At 39.1% G+C, this 25,567-nt stretch overlaps 1 protein-coding gene across 3 annotated transcripts in view; it reads left to right on the forward strand.

Annotated features, from left to right (window-relative positions):
* Positions 1–25,567, forward strand: part of pde1a (phosphodiesterase 1A, calmodulin-dependent) — an 86,382-nt gene that overhangs the window by 15,771 nt on the left and 45,044 nt on the right. Inside the window, exon 1 of one of the 3 annotated variants that reach the window (XM_020462078.2) lies at positions 17,935–18,097. The exons of the other annotated variants lie outside the window; for them this stretch is intronic. Coding sequence (XP_020317667.1) covers positions 18,045–18,097 — 53 coding nt within the window. The 5' untranslated portion in view covers positions 17,935–18,044. Of the gene's footprint in view, positions 1–17,934; positions 18,098–25,567 lie in introns of those variants that run through there. 3 annotated transcript variants of the gene reach the window in all.

The following is a 25,567-nucleotide window of genomic DNA, read 5'->3' on the forward strand; positions in this document are numbered from 1 at the left end:
TAGTAATAATTCAGCTACACTAGACACATAGTTAGTAATAATTCAGCAACACTAGACACATAGTTATTCATAATTCAGCTACACGAGACACAGTTATTCATAATTCAGCTACACTAGACACATAGTTATTCATAATTCAGCTATACTAGACACATAGTTAGTAATAATTCAGCTATACTAGACACATAGTTATTCATAATTCAGCTACACTAGACACATAGTTATTCATAATTCAGCTACACTAGACACATATTTAGTAATAACTCAGCTACACTAGACACATAGTTAGTAATAATTCAGCTACACTAGACACATAGTAAGTAATAATTCAGCTGTACTAGACACATAGTATTTCATAATTCAGCAACACGAGACACATAGTAAGTAATAATTCAGCTACACTAGACACATAGTTAGTAATAATTCAGCTACACTAGACACATAGTTAGTAATAATTCAGCTACACTAGACACATAGTTATTCATAATTCAGCTACACTAGACACATAGTTAGTAATAATTCAGCTACACTAGACACATAGTTAGTAATAATTCAGCTACACTAGACACATAGTTATTCATAATTCAGCTACACTAGACACATAGTTAGTAATTATTCAGCTACACGAGACACATAGTAAGTAATAATTCAGCTACACGAGACACATAGTAAGTAATAATTCAGCTACACGAGACACATAGTAAGAAATAATTCAGCTACACGGGACACATGTTAGATAATAATTCAGCTACACGAGACACATAGTTATTAATAATTCAGCTACACGAGACACATAGTTATTAATAATTCAGCTACACGAGACACATAGTTATTAATAATTCAGCTACACGAGACACATAGTAAGTAATAATTCAGCTACACGAGACACATAGTAAGTAATAATTCAGCTACACGAGACACATAGTAAGAAATAATTCAGCTACACGAGACACATGTTAGATAATAATTCAGCTACACGAGACACATAGTTATTAATAATTCAGCTACACGAGACACATAGTTAGTAATAATTCAGCTACACTAGACACATAGTTATTAATAATTCAGCTACCCTAGACACATAGTTAGTAATAATTCAGCTACACGAGACACATATTTAGTAATAATTCAGCTATACTAGACACACAGTTATTCATAATTCAGCTATACTAGACACATATTTAGTAATAATTCAGCTATACTAGACACATATTTAGTAATAATTCAGCTACACTAGACACATAGTTATTCATAATTCAGCTATACTAGACACATAGTTAGTAATAATTCAGCTACACTAGACACATAGTTATTCATAATTCAGCTATACTAGACACATAGTTAGTAAAAATTCAGCTACACTAGACACATAGTTATTCATAATTCAGCTACACTAGACACATAGTTAGTAATAATTCAGCTATACTAGACACATATTTAGTAATAATTCAGCTACACTAGACACATAGTTATTCATAATTCAGCTATACTAGACACATAGTTAGTAATAATTCAGCTACACTAGACACATAGTTATTCATAATTCAGCTATACTAGACACATAGTTAGTAAAAATTCAGCTACACGAGACACATAGTAAGTAATAATTCAGCTACACGAGACACATAGTAAGTAATAATTCAGCTACACGAGACACATAGTAAGAAATAATTCAGCTACACGAGACACATGTTAGATAATAATTCAGCTACACGAGACACATAGTTATTAATAATTCAGCTACACGAGACACATAGTTATTAATAATTCAGCTACACGAGACACATAGTTAGTAATAATTCAGCTACACTAGACACATAGTTAGTAATAATTCAGCTACACTAGACACATAGTTATTCATAATTCAGCTACACTAGACACATAGTTAGTAATTATTCAGCTACACGAGACACATAGTAAGTAATAATTCAGCTACACGAGACACATAGTAAGTAATAATTCAGCTACACGAGACACATAGTAAGAAATAATTCAGCTACACGGGACACATGTTAGATAATAATTCAGCTACACGAGACACATAGTTATTAATAATTCAGCTACACGAGACACATAGTTATTAATAATTCAGCTACACGAGACACATAGTTATTAATAATTCAGCTACACGAGACACATAGTAAGTAATAATTCAGCTACACGAGACACATAGTAAGTAATAATTCAGCTACACGAGACACATAGTAAGAAATAATTCAGCTACACGAGACACATGTTAGATAATAATTCAGCTACACGAGACACATAGTTATTAATAATTCAGCTACACGAGACACATAGTTAGTAATAATTCAGCTACACTAGACACATAGTTATTAATAATTCAGCTACCCTAGACACATAGTTAGTAATAATTCAGCTACACGAGACACATATTTAGTAATAATTCAGCTATACTAGACACACAGTTATTCATAATTCAGCTATACTAGACACATATTTAGTAATAATTCAGCTATACTAGACACATATTTAGTAATAATTCAGCTACACTAGACACATAGTTATTCATAATTCAGCTATACTAGACACATAGTTAGTAATAATTCAGCTACACTAGACACATAGTTATTCATAATTCAGCTATACTAGACACATAGTTAGTAAAAATTCAGCTACACTAGACACATAGTTATTCATAATTCAGCTACACTAGACACATAGTTAGTAATAATTCAGCTATACTAGACACATATTTAGTAATAATTCAGCTACACTAGACACATAGTTATTCATAATTCAGCTATACTAGACACATAGTTAGTAATAATTCAGCTACACTAGACACATAGTTATTCATAATTCAGCTATACTAGACACATAGTTAGTAAAAATTCAGCTACACGAGACACATAGTAAGTAATAATTCAGCTACACGAGACACATAGTAAGTAATAATTCAGCTACACGAGACACATAGTAAGAAATAATTCAGCTACACGAGACACATGTTAGATAATAATTCAGCTACACGAGACACATAGTTATTAATAATTCAGCTACACGAGACACATAGTTATTAATAATTCAGCTACACGAGACACATAGTTATTAATAATTCAGCTACACGAGACACATAGTAAGTAATAATTCAGCTACACGAGACACATAGTAAGTAATAATTCAGCTACACGAGACACATAGTAAGAAATAATTCAGCTACACGAGACACATGTTAGATAATAATTCAGCTACACGAGACACATAGTTATTAATAATTCAGCTACACGAGACACATAGTTAGTAATAATTCAGCTACACTAGACACATAGTTATTAATAATTCAGCTACCCTAGACACATAGTTAGTAATAATTCAGCTACACGAGACACATATTTAGTAATAATTCAGCTATACTAGACACACAGTTATTCATAATTCAGCTATACTAGACACATATTTAGTAATAATTCAGCTATACTAGACACATATTTAGTAATAATTCAGCTACACTAGACACATAGTTATTCATAATTCAGCTATACTAGACACATAGTTAGTAATAATTCAGCTACACTAGACACATAGTTATTCATAATTCAGCTATACTAGACACATAGTTAGTAAAAATTCAGCTACACTAGACACATAGTTATTCATAATTCAGCTACACTAGACACATAGTTAGTAATAATTCAGCTATACTAGACACATATTTAGTAATAATTCAGCTACACTAGACACATAGTTATTCATAATTCAGCTATACTAGACACATAGTTAGTAATAATTCAGCTACACTAGACACATAGTTATTCATAATTCAGCTATACTAGACACATAGTTAGTAAAAATTCAGCTACACTAGACACATAGTTATTCATAATTCAGCTACACTAGACACATAATTAGTAATAATTCAGCTATACTAGACACATAGTAAGTAATAATTCAGCTACACTAGACACATAGTTAGTAATAATTCAGCTACACTAGACACATAGTTAGTAATAATTCAGCTACACCAGACACATATTTAGTAATAATTCAGCTATACTAGACACACAGTTATTCATAATTCAGCTATACTAGACACATAGTTATTCATAATTCAGCTACACTAGACACATAGTTAGTAATAATTCAGCTACACTAGACACATATTTAGTAATAATTCAGCTACACTAGACACATAGTTAGTAATAATTCAGCTATACTAGACACATAGTTATTCATAATTCAGCTACACGAGACACATAGTTAGTAATAATTCAGCTACACTAGACACATAGTTAGTAATAATTCAGCTACACTAGACACATAGTTAGTAATAATTCAGCTATACTAGACACATAGTAAGTAATAATTCAGCTACACTAGACACATAGTTAGTAATAATTCAGCTACACAAGACACATATTTAGTAATAATTCAGCTATACTAGACACACAGTTATTCATAATTCAGCTATACTAGACACATAGTTATTCATAATTCAGCTACACTAGACACATAGTTAGTAATAATTCAGCTACACTAGACACATAGTTAGTAATAATTCAGCTACACTAGACACATAGTTAGTAATAATTCAGCTATACTAGACACTTAGTTAGTAATAATTCAGCTACACTAGACACATAGTAAGTAATAATTCAGCTATACTAGACACATAGTTATTCATAATTCAGCTATCCTAGACACATAGTTATTCCTAATTCAGCTACACTAGACACATAGTTATTCATAATTCAGCTACACTAGACACATAGTTATTCATAATTCAGCTACACTAGACACATAGTTATTCATAATTCAGCTATACTAGACACATAGTTAGTAATTATTCAGCTACACTAGACACATAGTTATTCATAATTCAGCTACACTAGACACATAGTTAGTAATAATTCAGCTACACTAGACACATAGTTAGTAATAATTCAGCTACACTAGACACATAGTAAGTAATAATTCAGCTATACTAGACACATAGTTATTCATAATTCAGCTATCCTAGACACATAGTTATTCCTAATTCAGCTACACTAGACACATAGTTATTCATAATTCAGCTACACTAGACACATAGTTATTCATAATTCAGCTACACTAGACACATAGTTATTCATAATTCAGCTATACTAGACACATAGTTAGTAATTATTCAGCTACACTAGACACATAGTTATTCATAATTCAGCTACACTAGACACATAGTAAGTAATAATTCAGCTACACGAGACACATAGTAAGTAATAATTCAGCTACACGAGACACGTTAGATAATAATTCAGCTACACGAGACACATAGTAAGTAATAATTCAGCTACACTAGACACATAGTTAGTAATAATTCAGCTACACGAGACACATATTTAGTAATAATTCAGCTATACTAGACACACAGTTATTCATAATTCAGCTATACTAGACACACAGTTAGTAATAATTCAGCTACACTAGACACATAGTTATTCATAATTCAGCTATACTAGACACATAGTTAGTAAAAATTCAGCTACACTAGACACATAGTTATTCATAATTCAGCTACACTAGACACATAGTTAGTAATAATTCAGCTATACTAGACACATAGTTATTCATAATTCAGCTACACTAGACACATAGTTAGTAATAATTCAGCTATACTAGACACATAGTAAGTAATAATTCAGCTACACTAGACACATAGTTAGTAATAATTCAGCTACACTAGACACATAGTTAGTAATAATTCAGCTACACCAGACACATATTTAGTAATAATTCAGCTACACTAGACACATAGTTAGTAATAATTCAGCTACACGAGACACATATTTAGTAATAATTCAGCTATACTAGACACACAGTTATTCATAATTCAGCTATACTAGACACATAGTTATTCATAATTAAGCTACACTAGACACATAGTTAGTAATAATTCAGCTACACTAGACACATAGTTAGTAATAATTCAGCTATACTAGACACATAGTTATTCATAATTCAGCTACACTAGACACATAGTTAGTAATAATTCAGCTACACTAGACACATAGTTAGTAATAATTCAGCTACACTAGACACATAGTTAGTAATAATTCAGCTATACTAGAGACTTAGTTATTCATAATTCAGCTATCCTAGACACATAGTTATTCATAATTCAGCTACACTAGACACATAGTTAGTAATAATTCAGCTACACTAGACACATAGTAAGTAATAATTCAGCTATACTAGACACATAGTTATTCATAATTCAGCTATCCTAGACACATAGTTATTCATAATTCAGCTACACTAGACACATAGTTATTCATAATTCAGCTACACTAGACACATAGTTATTCATAATTCAGCTACACTAGACACATAGTTATTCATAATTCAGCTACACTAGACACATAGTTAGTAATAATTCAGCTACACTAGACACATAGTTAGTAATAATTCAGCTATACTAGACACATAGTTATTCATAATTCAGCTACACTAGACACATAGTTAGTAATAATTCAGCTATACTAGACACATAGTTATTCATAATTCAGCTATACTAGACACATAGTTAGGAGTAGGCCTAGTTAATGCATTAGCACATGATTGTGCCTCAGAGTCCTCAGTCTCTTGTAGCAGATGAAACGTAGCACACACATAAGATTTGGTTCTGGATGAGTCCTTATTAATATGTCAGTTCTTTGGTCTAGTTTAAGGCTTGCCTACAGTATGGTTGGCCCCCAGGTACCTTTCCTTTCTTAGTAACATACTGTGCAGTACATCATGGCTCTGGCCATCTGGCATCAGAGTCTCCTTTGGAATATTGAACTGGACTCATCTCCATGTTATTTTTGCATTAGTCATGATTCATGCATTTCACATACAGCCAATTTGTTGTCATTTATTGCATATCTGAATCAGCATTAGATTGATTTTTTTCTCACTCTCATGTTGACAGAGCTCATGTTCAACATCTCTCTCTCTCTCTCTCTCTCTCTCTCTCTCTCTCTCTCTCTCTCTCTCTCTCTCTCTCTCTCTCTCTCTCTCTCTCTCTCTCTCTCTCTCTCTCTCTCTCTCTCTCTCTCTCTCTCTCTCTCTCTCTCTCTCTCTCTCTCTCTCTCTCTCTCTCTCTCTCTCTCTCTCTCTCTCTCTCTCTCTCTCTCTCTCTCTCTCTCTCTCTCTCTTTCTCACTCACAACATCAGATCATAGTAAATGGCTTTCCTCCCCCTCTCCATTTGCTGGAAAGGGTCATCTCTAGGTTTTCAAACAATATCAAGAAAGTTGAAACTTGGGATTTGTTTGGATCCTCAAACAAGCCAAAAGGATATGTTTTGAGCTTATGAAAAAAAGTATGGAAAAAAACATGGTAAAGCAATTATATGGCATCCAAATATAGCCCTGTATTCCATGCACCACAGCCAACACCAATATTGGGCTGGCTCAGGCCCAACACTGACCAGTCACTGAGATTCTACATGGTTCTGGGTTGCTAAAATCAGCAATAATAATATATTTTTGCTTTTATCCAAAGCAACTTTCTCACACACACACACACACACACACACACACACACACACACACACACACACACACACACACACACACACACACACACACACACACACACACACACACACACACACACACACACACACACACACACACACACACACACACACACACACACACACACACACACACACACACACATACAGCCCCTGAGCTGAGTGCAGTGCAGAAGTAGGCCAAGTTATTTAGGGCAGGATGCTCACCCTCAGCCTTAACCCACCACTGTCTGGCACATAACTTACACACGTGGCACAGCTAACTCTATGTAGGGATGAGAGAAGAAAGGGAGGAGGGAAGGGAGAGAGAAATGGGGAATTTAAAAAGAAAGAATGCAAGAGACAGACGGGATCAGAGAGAGCCAGAGAGATAGGTGAAAACTAACAGCCAGAAAGACAGAAGTCTTGGGGCACCTTCATGGCCATTCATTCAGTAGAGCTAGGGATCCACCACCAGTAAAGGCCTCAGCCTTATTCAGTTCGGCTGGCGGCTAGCCCGAAGTTGGTTAGGCGAACCGAAAAACTGTACTCGCATACTCCCTTAAAAGATCTTCGCTTGAAAAATGATCAAAAAGCACAATAGTACTGTTTGTCCATTTTGAGACGCCATAGCCAGGGCTCTCAATGCAAAATATGTCACTACAGACCCTGGTTTGAATCCAGGCTGTATCACATCTGGCTGTGGGAGTCCCATATGTACAATTGGCTCAGTGTTGTCCGAGTTTGGCCGGGGTAGGCCGTCATTGTAAATAAGAATTTGTTCTTAACTGACTTGCCAAGTTAAATTTAAAAAATACACTTCCTCAAAATAGTCAGAATGAATCTAAGATAAATCTGTCATTAATTTTGACGTTTTTGCCGAGGGGATCTTAGTCGCGCAAATTTACATTTACAACTAATGAAAATGATTTTTTTTTGCATGAAAATGTGTTGTCTCTTGTTCAATGACAGCAAATACTATATTAAAGAATCCTACTGTTGACCAATCACCGACAAACTGGTGTATAATTTGTGTGCCCGAACAGCCCAAAAAAATCTCACGAAGTCCAAAACAAACACAATGTCTTCATAATATATGCACGAACTCTACTGAACTGGTTCGGCTGGGAAGCAGTTGAATGCCTTAACACACCTCTATCCAAAAATACCCATCTCTTTAAAATTAAATCATAATTAAATCAATTTTTATTGGTCACGTACACAGATTTGCAGATGTAATCGCAGGTGCAACGAAATACTTGTGTTTCTAGCTCCAACAGGGCAGTAATACCTAGCAATACAAAACAATACACACATAATCCAAACAGTTTTTAAAAATACAAATAAATAAATAAATATCAGAACAAGCAATGTCAGAGTCCGGAAAATAAATATCATCGTTAGACAGCCATTTTCAAGTCTTGGCATAGATTTTCAAGACGATTTACAGTACCAGTCAAAAGTTTGGACACACCTACTCATTCAAGGGTTTTTCTTTATTTGTACTATTTTCTACATTGTAGAATAATAGTGAAGACATCACAAGAAGGAAAGACATTTCACACATGAACTTTTAACAAGGCAGACCTGTTAACTGAAATGCATTCCAGGTGACTACCTCATGAAGCTGGTTGAGAGAATGCCGATAGTGTGCAAAGCTGTCATCAAGGCAAACGGTGGCTACTTTGAAGAATCTCAAATGTAAAATACATTTGGACTTGTTTAACACTATTTTGGTTACTACACGATTCCATGTGTTATTTCATAGTTTTGATGTATTTTTAGTGATTTCTACAATGTAGAAAATAGTACAAATAAAGAAAAACCATTGAAAGAGTAGGTGTGTCCAAACTTTTGACTGGTACTGTAAATCAAAACTGTAACTAGGCCACTCAGGAACATTCAATGTCATCTCGGTAAGCACTCCGGTGTATATTTGGCCTTGTGTTTTAAGTTATTATCCTGCTGAAAGGTGAATTTGTCTCCCAGTGTATTTTGGAAAGCAGAAGGAACAGTTTATTTTTATCCTAAAAAACTCCCTAGTCCTTGTCGAGTACAAGCATACCAATAAAATGATGACGCCGCCACCGTGCTTGAAAATATGAAGAGTGTTACTCAGTGATGTATTGTGTTGGATTTGCTCCAAACATAACACTTTCTAATCAGGACATAAATTCCATTTCTTTGCCACTTTTATTGACAATTTCACTTTAGTGTCTTACTGCAAACAGGATGCATGTTTTGGAATATTTTTTATTCTGAACAGGCTTCCTTCTTTTCACTCTGTCATTTACAGTTGAAGTCGGAAGTTAACATACATCTTAGCCAAATACATTTAAACTCAGTTTTTCACAATTCCTGACATTTCATCCTAGTAAAAATTACCTGTCTTAGGTCAGTTAGAATCCACTTTATTTTAAGAATGTGAAATAAATAGTAGAATAGTATAATAGAATAGAATAGAATAATAGTAGAGAGAATTATTTCTTTCAGATTTAATTTCTTTCATCACATTCCCAGTGGGTCAGAAGTTTACATACACTCAATTAGTATTTGGTAGAATTGCCTTTAAATTGTTTAACATCGGTCAAATGTTTTGGGTAGCTTCCCACAATAATTTTGTTGAATTTTTGTCCATTCCTCCTGACAGAGCTGGTGTAACTGAGTCAGGTGTGTAGGCCTCCTTGCTCGCACACGCTTTTTCAGTTCTGCCCACACATTTTTTATAGGATTGAGGTCAGAACTTTGTGATGGCCACTCCAATACCTTGACTTTGTTGTCCTTAAGCCATTTTGTCACAACTTTGGAAGTATGCTTGGGGTCATTGTCCATTTGGAAGACCCATTTGCGACCAAGCTTTAACTTCCTGACTGATGTCTTGAGATGTTGCTTCAATATATCCACATAATTTTCCTGTCTCATGATGCAATCTATTTTGTGAAGTGGACTAGTCCCTCCTGCAGCAACGCACTCCCACAACATGATTCTGCCACCCCCGTGCTTCACGGTTGGTATGGTGTTCTTCGGCTTGTAAGCCATCCCCCTTTTGCCTCCAAACATAACGATGGTCATTATGGCCAAGCAGTTCTATTTTTATTTCATCAGACCAGAGGACATTTCTCTAAAACGTACGACCCATGTGCAGTTGCAAACCGTAGTCTGGCTTTTTTTATGGCGGTTTTGGAGCAGTGGTTTCTTCCTTGCTGAGTAGCGATATTGGACTCGTTTGACGGTGGATATATATACTTTTGTACCTGTTTCCTCCAGCATCTTCACAAGGTCCTTTGCTGTTGTTCTGGGATTGATTTGCACTTTTCGCACCAAAGTACGTTCATCTCTAGAGAAAGAACACATCTCCTGACGGCTGCGTGGTCCCATGGTGTTTATACTTGCGTACTATTGTTTGTACAGATGAACGTGGCGTTTGAAAATTGCTCCCAAGGATGAACCAGACTTGTGGAGGTCTACAATAATATTTCTGAGGTCTTGGCTGATTTCTTTTGATTTTCCCATGATGTCACGCAATGAGGCACTGAATTTGAAGGTAGGCCTTGAAATTCATCCACAGGTACACCTCCAATTGACTCAAATGATGTCAATTAGCCTATCAGAAGCTTCTAAAGCCATGACATAATGTTCTGGAATTTTCCAAGTTGTTTAAAGGCACAGTCAACTTAGTGTATGTAAACTTCTGACTCACTAGAATTGTGATACAGTGAATTATAAGTGAAATAATCTGTCTGTAAACAATTGTTGGAAAAATTACTTGTGCCTTGCACAAAGTAGATGTCCTAACCGACTTGCCAAAACTGTAGTGTGTTAACAAGAAATATGGGGAGTGGTTGATAAACGACTTTTAATGACTACAACCTAAGTGTATGTAAACCTCCGACTTCAACTGTAGGTTCTTTTTGTTGAGTAACTACAATGTTGTTGATCCATCCTCAGATTCCTCCTATCACAGCCATTAAACTCTGCAACTGTTGTAATGTCACCATTGGCCTCATGGTGAAATCCCTATGCGCTTTCCTTTCTCTCCGGCAACTGAGTTTAGAGGGATGACTGGGTGTGTTGATACACCATCCAAAGTGTAATTAATAACTTCACCATGCTCCAAGAGATATATATCTGCTTTTTATTTTACCCATGTACCAAAAGGTCCCGTTCTTTGCGAGGCATTGGAAAACCTCCCTGGTCTTTGTGGTTGAATCTGTGTTCGAAATTTACTGATTGACTGAGGAACCTTACATATAAATTGTATGTGTGGGGTACAGACATGAGGTAGTCATTCAAAAATCATGTTAAACACAATCATTGCACACAGAGTGAGTCCATGCAACTTGTTAAGCACATTTTTACTCCTGAACTTAGGGCTTGCAATAACAAAGGCATTGAATACTTATTGACACATGACATTTCAGCTTTTCATTTTTTATTAATTTGTAAAAATGTCTAAACACAATTTCACTTTGCCATTATGGGTTACTGTGTGTAGACCAGTGACACAAGACCTCAAAATATTGTACAATCCAAAGCTCTTCGAGACTTACCAAAAAGACTCACAGCTGTTGTCGCTGCCAAAGGTTTTCTTACATGTATTGTCTCAGTGGGGTGAATAATTATCTCATCAAGATATATTAGTGTTTTACATTTTCATGATTTTTAAAATAAATAAATAAATAAATAATTTGACATTACAGAGTATTTTGTGTAGATCGTAGACCAAAAATAACAATTCAATCCATTTTAATCGTACTTTGTAGCACAACAAAATGTGGAAAGGTCAAGGGGTGTACATTTGTATTAAGTATAGGATAGTGTACGACAAGATAAATTGGTAAAACAAAAATACAAATGTACATTTGAATTAAGTATAGGATAGTGTACGTCTCATTTTGAGTAACAGCAAATAACTCTCTTGGAGAGAGTGAGGAAAAACTATGTGCATAGAATAACTGATTAAAAAACAAAAACTGTGTATAGATTTATTAAGAAAGCAGCTAAAGGAATAAAATGTCAGGGCAGCAGGCTCTAAGGTGATGAGTAGACCCTCTTAAGGATCGGACCCTTTTTTTCAATATTTGCCTAAAAGGACATACCCAAATCTAACTGCCTGTAGCTCAGGCCCCGAAGCAAGGATAAGCATATTCTTGGTACCATTTGAAAGGAAACATGTGAAATGTGAAAGAATGTAGTAGAATATAACACAATAGATATGGTAAAAGATAATACAAAGAAAAAACAAACTGTTCTTTTGTATTTTTTTTGTACCATCATCTTTGAAATGCAAGAGAAAGGCCATAATGTATTATTCCAGCCCAGGTGTAATTTCGATGTTGGCCACTAGATGGCAGCAGTGTATGTGCAAAGTTTTAGACGGATCCAATGAACCATTGCATTTCAGTTAATAAAAAAAAAAATCAAGACTGCCCAAATGTGCCTAATTTGTTTATTAATACCTTTTCATGTTCAAAATTGTGCACTCTCCACAAACAATAGCTTGGTATTATTTCACTGTAATAGCTACTGTAAATTGTACTGTGCAGTTAGATTAACAAGAATGTAAGCTTTCTACCAATATCAGATATATCTATGTTTTGGGAAATGTTCTTGTTACTTACAACCTGATGCTAATCGCATTAGCCAACGTTAGCTCAACCGTTCCGTGGAAGGGACACCGATCCCGAAGAAGGGGCCCTGAGTACTGGGTGGTAGCCGGCTAGTAATCGTGACTAAGGTTCAGGGCAGGGTACTGGGTGGAGGCCGGCTAGTAGTGATGATTTAACAGTCTGATGGCCTGGAAATAGAAGCTGTTCATCAGTCTCTCGGTCCCAGCTTTGATGCACATGTACTTTCTCCACCTTCTAAATGACAGCGGGATGAACAGGCCGCGGCTCGGGAGGCTGAGGTCCTTGATTATCTTCTTGGCCTTCGTGTGACACCGGGTGCTGTAGATGTCCTTGAGGACGATGCGTTGGGCTGACCGCACCACCCTTTGGCGAGCCCTGCGGTTACGGATGGTGAAATTGCTGTACCAGGAGGTGATAAAGCCCGATAGGATGCTCTCAATGGTGAATCTGTAGACGTTTGTGAGGATCTTAGGGGCCAAGACATATTTCTTCAGTGATGTGCACGCAGAGGAACTTAAAGCTTTTCACCTTCTCCCCTGTGTCCCGTTGATGTGGATGGGGGCGTGCTCTCTCTGTTGTCTCCTGTAGTCCATGATCAGCTTCTTTTGTTTTGTTAATGTTGAGGTAGAGGTTATTTTCCTGGCACCATTCCGCCAGGCCTCTCACCTCCTCCATGTAGGCTGTCTTGTTGTTGTTGATAATCAGGCCTAGAACTGTTGTGTCGTCAGCAAACTTGATGACTGAGTTGGAGACGTGCATCGCCACGCAGTCATGGGTGAACCGTGAGTACAGGAGGGGATTGAGCACACACCCTGTGGGGCCCCAGTGGTGAGGATCAGCGTGGCGGAGGTGTTGTTGCCTACCTTCAGCACTTGGGGTTGGCCCTTCAGAAGTTCATGACGCAGTTGCACAGGGAGGGGTTCAGACCCAGGGCACTGAGCTTACTGGGCACTATGGTGTTGAAGGGTGAGCACTATGGTGTTGCCATCTATCTACGGCTTTTGGTTTGGATAAGTTTGAATCTTCACAGAGGGAACAACATCCTCTATGCAACAACATCCTCTATGCACCCCCTGATTAACCCAGTCACCGAGTCAGTGTATACATCAATACTATTCTCAGGGGTGACCCAGAACATTTCCCAGTCCGTGTGAACAAAAAAAATCCTGAAGCATAGATTCTGATTTGTCAAACCAACATTGAACAGTCCTTACCACGGGTGCTTCCTGCTTAAGTTTCTGTCTATAGGTGGGGAGGAGCAGAATGGAGGAGTGATCTGATTTGCCGAAGGGAGGGCGGGGGAGGGCCTTGTAGCCGCCCCGGAAGGGAGAGTAGCAATGATCCAGAGTCCTTGATGCACGTGTAGCACAGGAGATGTGTTGATAGAATTCTGGAAGCGTTTTCCTCAGATTCCTCCTTTATTAAAGTCTCCAGCTACAATAAATGTTGCCTCAGGATATGCGGTTTCTAGTTTACACATAGTGTAGTTCCTTGAGAGCCGTCGCAGGGGGTTCCTGTATGTTAAACCAACCACAATCACACCATGAGTTGTTATTCATGAAATAAAATCCCTCCACCTATTACTCTATTACACCATCCAGGGCTCTCTCCTCCTCTCCCGTCCTCTGCCAGCTGGTCCTGGTCCAATTAAAAACCTGCCTAAACCCCTCTACCTCCCTGTTTATTCAGGGTATGGCCCTGCTCCACAGGCTTCATAAAATCACAAATAGCGATGAAATAATCACTTACTTTTTGAAAATCTTCCTCTGTGTGCAATCCCAAGGGTCCCAGCTACAACATGAATGGTCGTTTTGTTAGATAAAATCCTTCTTTATACCCCAAAAAGTCTCTTTAGTTGGCGCCATCGATTTCAGTAATCCACTCGTTCAACATGGAGACAAAGGAATCTAAAAAGCTTCCGCTAAACTTTGTTAAAACAAGTCAAACTACGTTTCTACTTAATCCTCAGGTACCCTAAAATGTAAATAAACTATAATATTTCATACAGAAAGAAGTATGTTCAATAGAAAAGTAAAATGAGCTCAAATTAGCTCCTCTTCCTCTCGCACCCACAGACTGATTTCCAATTGTGACTCCCAGTGCCAAACCTCAGAATTCTTCCTCATTTTGGAAGAAACAAGCTGCCTGGAGATCACTGAGAAGATCCCCCCGTGTAGTTCTGGGCTGATTCAAGTCTGGGCTCTGGCTGAGCCACTCAAGGACATCCAGAGACTTGTCCCGAAGCCACTCCTGCGTTGTCTTGGCTGTGTGCTTAGGGTCATTGTCTTGTTGGAAGGTGAACCTTCACCCCAGTCTGAGGTCCTTCATCTTTCCCTCCATCCTGACTAGTCTCACAGTCCCTGCCGCTGAAGAACGCCCCCACAGCATGATGCTGCCACCACCATGCTTCACCGTAGGGATGGTGCCAGGTTTCCTCCAGACATGCCACTTGGCATTCAGGCCAAAGACTTCATCAGACCAGAGAATATTGTTTCTCATGGTTTGAGAGTCTTTAGGTGCCTTTTGGCAAACTCAAGCGGGCTGTCGTGTGCCTTTTACTGAGGAGTGGCTTCTGTCTGGCCACTCTACCATAAAGGCCTGATTGGTAGAGTGCTGCAGAGATGGTTGTCCTTCTGGAAGGTTCTCCCATCTCCACAGAGGAACTCTAGAGCTCTGTCAAAGCGACCATCGGGTTCTTGGTCACCTCCCTGACCAAGGCCATTCTCCCCTGATTGCTCAGTTTGGCCAGGCGGAACCTTGGTGGTTCCAAACTTCTTCCATTTAAGAATGATGGAGGCCACTGTGTTCTTAGGGACCTGCAATGCTGCAGAAATGTTTTGGTACCGTTCTCCAGATCTGTGCCTCAACACAATCCTGTCTCAGAGCTCTACGGACAAATCCTTAGACCTCATATCTTGGTTTTTGCTCTGACATGCACTGTCAACTGTGGGACCTTATAGAGACAGTTGTGTGCTTTTCCAAATCATGTCCAATCAATTGAATTTATCACAGGTGGACTCCAATCAAATTGTAGAAACATCTCAAGGATGATCAATGGAAACAGAATGCACCTGAGCACAATTTCTAGTCTCATAGCAAAGGGTCTGAATACTTATGTAAATAAGTATTTCTATTTTCACTTTGTCATTATGGGCTATGGTGTGTAGATTGATGTGGAAAACATTGTATTTAATCCATTTTAGAATAAGGCTGTAACGTAACAAAATATTGAAAAAGTGAAGGGGTCTGAATACTTTCTGAATGCTCTGTACACCTTTCGCAGTGATTACAGCTGTGAGTCATTCTTTTAAACATCTTTTCTTTTCCTCCTGCTTTCATGACGTGTTTCCTGTAAGCTGACAGGACAATGGCTTGGAAGTGCTTGATTAGATATTGTTTGTTGTTATACATTGATGATATGTTGTTGATTGAGAATTTTCCCAAGTTATGCTATTTTCTGATTAATCAAGGAATGGGGTCCACCAGGACACGCAACAGGGGGTGAAACTTTAGCTAAGACTTAGGCCTACACCAAAGTCTCCATTGAGATTTGTTTTTCAAAGCGCATCCACTCATTAGAACAAATCTTTATGAATGGAAAATAGAGTTGATTTACTGATTGATGAGCTGTTAACAAAGTATGCATTGGTTACAGACACGCTGTAGTGGTGTTGATTCTCCTGAATGTCCTAAATTGTTTGGCAAACTCATTTTGAATATAGACCAAATAGCACACTCAATCAATATTTCCTGTGTCACATGGACAAGTTAGAACTTACAAAATGTCTCATGTTGTGCACAACAGTGCATTTGTCAAGCAGGACTTCCTGGACTGTTCTTGCTTTTCACCCAAAACCCACATTTCTATGTGTGTGTGTGTGTGTGTGTGTGTGTGTGTGCGTGCGTGCGTGCGTGGATAGAGTTTTAGTGTTTGTTTCCAGCTCCAGAAAGAATGGCCCTCTGCTGCTCTGCAAATTACCTATAAAATGCACCTATATAATGCACTAGTTTTTGACCAGGGACCATAGGGAATAGGGGGCCTTTAGGGACGCATTCCCGATGTTGGTGATGTTTATCATAAGTTTCCTCCAGTTGGGCTGGGGAGAGAGCGTGCCTCAGCTTCACATAAGTTAAACAACCCAATCTTCTGTTGATTAAACCATCGCAGGGCTAGGCCGCCCGGCGCTCTTTGGTCCCCCTCCCCCTATGCACACACACACTCGCACACACACACATACACAAACACACACACCCTTTACCAGAAGTGAGTCGCTTTGCTTTGCATTGCACCATCCACACATAATTCCGGCAGAATAAAAGCCAGATTGTGATTTAATGACCATGTTTTGATGTTCAGCCAGCCCTTCTGACCAGCCTCTATCCCAAACATTTGCGGGACAGCTTGAAGTGGAGGCAGCAGTCTCCAAAACTTTCTGTGTGTGACGAAGTTGAGTGATATTGGGGATGCTGCGGGGTTCAAATCTCTCCTTTCAGGGGAACTGTTCTGTAGGTCACACAAACTCACAGACACAGGTTTGAGTCCAGAGGGTGAGATAAAGACAATGTGTGAGTCTATGCGTCTGTGCGTGTGTGTTTCCGCATCATTCCAGGCTCCTCTGCTCCCCTGGCTCTCTCAGTCTGAGAGTAGAAAAGCAACACTGTGATGTGGCCTCTGACCTTTGTTACTGAGCTGTCAGAGATAGAGAGCAGAGAGAGGGAGAGAGAGAGCAGAGAGAGGGAGAGCAGTGAGAGGGGCAGGACCAGGAGCTAGGGGGACTAGCAGGGACCAGGCAGGACTTGTCGTCTCAGTCTCAGAGCAGCACAGTGCAACACAAGGAGAGGAGCAGCTGGAGACAGCCTAGCCTCATACAGAGCTCCCTGCTCCTATCCCCAACCCAGTCTGGACTCACACTTTAAATGGAAGAGTATGTCACGATCAAGAGGAAACTTCTCCACAGACCCGTCTTCAGGTAAGACAGAAAGAGCAACTGTCCATCCCAACGAAATTACAACTAGCAAAGTCTCTCTACCTACATGGCTGCTGCCCTTCCTGCTACTGCTGCGTCCCTTTGACAGAGCAATTACCCAAATGGAAAATACTACTACTAGGTCTTTCTACCTACCTGCCTGTTGCCTCACTTCCCTGCGGCCTCTCTTCCCTGCTCCTGTGTAGTGTGAAGGACAATATTAAACTACTAGCTTGCTCTCTCTATCCTGCATGGGCTTAAGGTAGCCTAGCAGTTAAAATCATTGGGTCAGTAACCAAAAGGTCGCTGGTTTAAATCCGCACACCGACTGTGTGAAAAATATGTTGATGTGCCTTAAAAAAAACATATACAAATTGACATATACACTCAGTATGTCAAACATTAGGAACATCCTAATATTGAGTTGCACCCCCCTTTTGGCCTCAGAACAGTCTCAATTCGTTGGGGCATGGACTCTCCTAGGTGTCGAAAGCATTCCACAGGGATGCTGGCCCATGTTGACTCCATTGCTTCCCCACAGTTGTGTCAAGTTGGCTGGATGTCCTTTGGGTGGTGGACCATTCTTGATACATATGGGAAACGGTTGAGTGTGAAAAACCCAGCAGTGTTTCAGTTCTTGACACAAACCAATGCGCCTGGCACCTACTACCACACCCCGTTCAAAGGCACTTCAAGATGTTGTCTTTCCCATTCACCCTCTGAATGACACACATACTTCTTTATTAACCGGTCTCCTCCCCTTCACCTACACTGATTGAAGTAGATTTAACCAGTGACATCAATAAAGGATCATAGCTTTCACCTGGATTCACCTGGTCAGTCAATGTCATGGAAAGAGAAGGTGTTCTGAATGTATACTCAGTGTACATGTTAAGTATGTTGTGGTGTGTTGGCCACGCCCACCAAATTACCACACCTGATCTTAATGAGTGCTAGTTTCCTTCAAAATGGGGTCTGTTTGAATAGACTAAAATGAACAGCTTTGTTTGAGTTAAAGAAAACATGGCATGCTAGCTCCATCCTGGTGGCACAGTGGTCTAATTCCATGGATAGACAACAGAAGATCATAGATTTGAATTTCACTGATGCCATGCCACAATAAAAAATGTATGTTTGCATGCCTAAGCAAATTATTTTCCATCTCTGCTTGGAGTTCAAAACAGTTTACCCAAACTAAGCTAGCAGTGTTATTAAACATCTTATTGTAACATGTTCTCAGAACGTTCTTTAATTACCTTCAAATAACCTATAATTTCCGTTCCTAGAACGTTAATAAAACCTCCCGGCAAAACTTTCAGGGAACCATAGTAAAACATTCTCAAACTCCCTTCAATCTAAAAATGTACGTTCCCAGAACAGGTGAAATGTTCACTTCTGTTCTCAGAAGGTCTAGTCAGGAAACCTATGGCTTTGTTTACAGAACCAATGGGAACATTCCCACAACTTCCAAGGAACCAAATGTGCTAGCTGGGTATGTTGCAGTAATTAGAGTCCTATATCATGGCTTGATCATTCCCAGAGCTCTCTTTCGCTGTTATCGCACACCCTCCAATATCTGTGCGTGTCTAGGCTTTGTGAGTGAGTGAGAGAAGGCTTTGTGTGTGCGTGTGTTTCAAAGGAGTAGGAAATAGAGTAAACAAACTACTCCTGTCTGTTTTCTGTTGTGGTTATACGGTCATTAGAAGCAGAACATTGTGGCATGGTTCATTGGCAGGGACCGTTGTTACAGGCAGGTTGCTAATGGCTATTTACCATGTAAAACAGGAAGGAGGGATGACTGGTAAAGAGATGCAGCTGTGCAACAGGTCCCTGCAGCAACATCACACCAAATATTCAATGTTTGTCCAGGTCCCCAGGACGTCGGGAAATGCCTTCAATACTGTCCACTATGGGAAACCTGAGCACATATTATCATCTTGTTGGCTCGCAGCTTGCTATGGTGTAGTGGATGGGGATAGAGGAAGGGTTTAAACCGCGCACCTCGGCTGAAAGGATAGCAGGTTCAATCCCAGTGCTAGATACTCGTTTAAATTGGTTCTGTTTGAACCTTCAACCGTCAAGTTGTTTATGGTTAACCCTTACCCAGGGGTGTAGTACTGCCGGAGTGCAGAACAGCGGAGCTCCCTCACTTTTTTCAATTTTGGAATACACAGAGCTGGTAATGTATTCTGTATTCTGATAAATTCTAAATAAATTCTATTTCATTACCACAAAAATTCCATGAAAAATGATAGAATGACAAACCAAATAAATATGTATCGTAGCCTAGAGGTGTAAATGGTGGTTTTTTTCTCTGGATTTATGGTCACTCCCTGGTCAATTGATTTGATAGCATGTTTAATCTATGCAAATTCATTTTATGAATAGATAGTTCACCTCTCTGTTTTCTTTTATTCTGTAATAGGGTGTATTGTAGACGTGTTCAAGCTAACCAAATCAAAGTGTATTTATGATACAGTGTGTAAGCTCCAAAATACAGTAAAATACCTACAGGCAAAAAAGCTCTCATCTCAAACAGTGCAATTATATATGTATTAATTTACATTAGGTTATAGCCTACAAATAACTATACCACGTAGTCGTAGGCCTGTTAGGCTGTAGGCCTACTGCTAATTATTGTTGTTTGTTCCTGAGCTGGCCAAATGGCAGAGCTATCCTTCAGCTATCCTTCAGCACCAGAAGTTTGTTAAACTTCTTCATCATCATTGCGTGATCCTAGCGCTGTCCTTTCAGCCCCACGAAGTACGCTCCAATCGCTTAAAATGACATCTCATCAAGATCTGTTGCCTACCCCTAATATTCATACTCATCCCTTACTATTATTACAAATATAATATTATCACTTCTCACAATGGTGCTCGTTTAGTAAAGTTAGATCAAAGCTGAATCAATGGATTCATTTCCATTTTACACAACAGAAGCGAATATAATACATAGCATAGTACGCCTTTACCGTTACCGTTACACCAGGAACACCTCATTTCTAATGAGATTTTAGGATGAAGCTGAATAGTCCCAAAACAATTATCAGGCACCCAACCTCAATAGAGTTGAAAGCAAACAGATTGAAACAAAATATAAGGCTAATAGTTTGTTAACACCATTTTCTCTAATTCGTTCACGAAACAGTAATTCAAGAGATCAATCAAATGATTGGTATGGAGATTCAGGCTGGACGTTTCACTGGTAAAACGTGACGAATTATCATTCACGACTGACAATGATGATGGCTTATTTTGAAATTAGGTAGCCTATGCCTAACTTGGTGTTTGAGGGTATTAAAAATATAACATTTTGTTTCGACAATATGTGTGGGCATAGGCAGAAGTTACGATTGGACGATGCATTGTATGCATATTCTATAATGATAGACAATTCAAGTGGCTACATCTGTCTGTACACACTTTGATTGAAGAAATTATGATATCAGTAGCTAGGTTTCCATTCAATTTGCAACAGAATTTCATGCGAATATGTTCAATTCCCATGTACCGAATAAAAAATACAAGTTAAATGGGTTTCCATCGCATTTTCATCTCTGATGGTCACAAAACGGTTGCATTTTATAGCAAATATGCCCACTCTGGTCTTAGCACATAAACTCTTGCCAACAGGTTTTGGCACATATGCTCTTGCCAACAGGTCGCAGATACAGTGCAGGTAGGCTACTTACATTATGAGATTATTATGGGTGAGAGCGAGATTTGTATTTGTCAAACGGTAGCCAAACATCGATCATCATGTCACCAGAATAAGACCCTCGATATTTATTGGAAAGGAGCAACAAGCTCATCACCTTGCATATTCACCACCCTGTGAAATTCATGAAAAGATCCCACCATGTGAACGAACGAATTGTCTATTGGCATTTACACGGAACAAAAATATAAGTGCAACATGCAATAAGTTACAGTTCATATAAGGAAATTCATCAATTGAAATCTATTCATTAGGCCCTAATCTATGGATTTCACATGCCTGGAAATACAGTTGGTCATAGATACCTTAAATAAATGGTAGGGACAAAATGAGTCAGTATCTATCTGGTGTGGCCACCATTTGCCTGATGTAGCTACCGTGACACATCTCCTTCACATAGATTTGATCAGACTGTTGATTGTGGCCTGTGGAATGTTGTCCCACTCCTATTCAAGGGCTGTGCGAAGTTGTTGGATATTGGAGGGAACTGGAACACGCTGTCATACATGTCGATTCAGAGCATCCCAAACATGCTCAACGGGTGACATGTCTGGTGAGTATGCAGGCCATGGAAGAACTGGGACATTTTCAGCTTCCAGGAATTGTATACAGATCCTTGCTTCATGGAGTCATGCATTATCATGCTGAAACATGAGGTGATGACAATGGGCCTCAGTATCTCGTCACGGTATCTCTGTGCATTCAAATTGCCATCGATAAAATGCAATTGTGTTCGTTGTCTGTAGCTTATGCCTGCCCATATCATAACCCCACTGCCGCCATGGGGCACTCTGTTCACAACGTTGACATCAGCAAACCACTCTCCCACACAACATCATACACACTGTCTGCCTTCTGCCCGGTACAGTTGAAACCGGGATACATCTGTGAAGAGCACCCTTCTCCAGCGTGCCAGTGGCCATCGAAGGTGAACATTTGACCACTGAAGTCGGTTACGATGCCGAACTGCAGTCACTTAAAAAGTTTGTTCAGAGATTCTTTGGTTGTGCAAACCCACAGTTTAATCAGCTGTCCGGGTGGCAGGTCTCAGATGATTCCGCAGCTGAAGAAGCTGGATGTGGAGGTCCCGGGCTGGTGTGGTTACATGTGGTCTGCGGTTGTGAGGCCGGTTGGACGTACTGCCACATTTTCTATAATGAAATTGGAGGTGGCTTATGGTAGAGAAATTAACATTCAATTCTCTGGCAATAGCTCTGGTGGACAGTCCTGCAACCAGCATTCAATTTGCACGTCCCCTCAAAACTTGAGTCATCTGTGGAACTGTCTTGCATGACAAAACTGCACATTTTAGAGTGGCCTTTTATCGTCCCCAGCACAAGGCGCACCTGTTTAATGATCATGCTGTTTCATGCTGGATTATCTTGGCGAAGGAGAAATGCTCATTAACAAACATGCACAAAGAAATGTGCTTTTTGTGCATATGGAAAGTTTCTGGGATCTTTTATTTCAGCTCATGAAACATGGGACCAACACTTTACATGTTGCATTCATATTTTTGTTCAGTCTATAAAATTGTACCTGCAATCAGCCCAGTCATGACTGTTTTCATGTCTCAGGTAATTCATCCGCATGAAAATGTTCGATGGAAACGTGGTTATTTTCATTTTGATTTCATGCTCCCTCACCTAAAAGAATATAACTACACCACTGCCCCTACTACCTATTCACACCCCTTGACTTTTTCCACATTTTGTTGTGTTACAGCCTGAATTTAACATGGATAATATTGAAATGGTGTGTCACTGGCCTAAACACAATACCCCATATTGTCAAAGTGGAATTATGTTTTTTGAAATGTTTACAAATTAATGTTTACAAATGAATAAAAATGAAAAGCTTTCAGTCACCAAGTATTTGTTATGGCAAGCCTAAATATGTTCAGGAGTAAAAAATTGCTTAACAAGTCACATAATAAGTTGCATGGACTCACTCTGTGTGTAATAATAGTGTTTAACATGATTTTTGAATGACTACCTCATCTCTGTACCCCACACATAGAATGATCTGTAAGGTACAATGGCGACCCCTCATTCAGGGAAGGTGGGGCCACCTGTTTTGAGCCCCACCTTGTTAGCAAAAAAATAAACAATTAACAGTGTGTCACATATCAGTTTGCAAACACTGTAAAAAAAAACAACTAAAACACTGTTGAGTTAATAAAGCCAGATACAAACTTGGTCTCTTTTTTGCTTTCTTGAGTAACGCAGCTCCAAAATGTAGGTGTTTCAGCCTAGCTCATTGCTTTCTGTGGTGGTGGGTCAGCCAGCGTAAAATACTGAACGTAGGGGTTGTTAATGTTCTCCAGTTGCACCGGATTGGGTAATGTTCTCTAGTTGCGCCGTGATTGGCTCAGTGTTCTGTCACTCATGGGACACTCATGGACACTACGTCACCGCCAAATCTAAGGGTAGAGCTCAAATTCAAGGCCCTTGGGTGCTGCCAAGGGCTGCGTTTCAAACTCATAAAAGACGCACCCTAGTCCACTTACCCTGCCTTATGCCCTCGTCAGACGTCATGATACGTCATCAGAAGTGTCCACTTCATTTCAGGGCTGAGGGGATAGTATGTTTCTGTTAAGTGTTTGGAATGCAGCCATAGTTACATTAGTAGTGCCCATCCAAGAAGGCTTAACATCAAGTCATGTTATATCTACAGTAGCTGTGATTGGACTGAACATGTCAACATAATACTTTCGAAATCTTAGCTAGCAAGCTAGCAGTCATCATCATGAATCAAGTCGACAATCTACTGACAAATGCTTATTAATAGTTGTCATATGAAGAGAAATAATGAAGATAAATTATAAAGAAAATGTAGTGGTGCTCATCGGTCATTGGACATAAACATCACACAACAATTTGGAAATCGCAAATTCAACAATGAGTGGTTTGGAAGGAACCAGTGGCTAACTGCAGGCATTGCAAAGCAATCACTTGCCTTCTATTCAGTGGACTGGGTGTGTGGTCCCAAGTCTAGGTTTGAGGGTCTGTTTTCCAAGCTTAAAAGGATAAACATCTACATTGGCCATTCTGTCATTCCAGCATGATTTCTGACGCACTCAAAACAACTGGAAACTCAGTAAAAAACAAGCTCCGACTGCGAAAATACATGTTGAATAGTCATCCAACTCGGAGTATCAAGTCGGGGACTTGGGCCTCTTTCTAGAGCTCCGACCTGAATATCACCAATGTCATCATGATTCGACCTTGTTTTTTTCTGAGTTCCCAGTTGTCTTGAAAGCACCATAAATGCAGAGAATGCCACAGCACAACAAGGTGAGGCCAAAAATGTATTGTATGCTGCTGCATAAATTGCCAGGGAGATATGTATACTGTAGCTCAGAAAGTAATACTAAGTGTATGTTGTGAAGTAAGCTGTTAGTAGCCCATGTGCCTCACCCTAATAATTTGGTCCCTTTTTCACTCTTAATTTTGCCTACTGTTCTGACGTGGTGCTGCACATGTAGACTATATCCTGTTTTAGAGAAACTCTATTAGTATTTCGTAGTATTGCCTTAAACAATTTAAACTTTGGTCAAACATTTTGGGTAGCCTTCCACAAGCTTCCCACAATAAGTTGGGTGAATTTTGGCCCATTCCTCCTGACAGAGCTGGTGTAACTGAGTCAGGTTTGTAGGCCTCCTTGCTCGCACATGCTTTTTCAGTTCTGCCCACAAAATATCTATAGGATTGAGGTCAGGGTTTTGTGATGGCCACTCCATACCTTGACTTT

Source organism: Oncorhynchus kisutch, linkage group LG26 (genome assembly GCF_002021735.2).
Source record: "Oncorhynchus kisutch isolate 150728-3 linkage group LG26, Okis_V2, whole genome shotgun sequence".
NCBI classification, from domain to species: domain Eukaryota; kingdom Metazoa; phylum Chordata; class Actinopteri; order Salmoniformes; family Salmonidae; genus Oncorhynchus; species Oncorhynchus kisutch.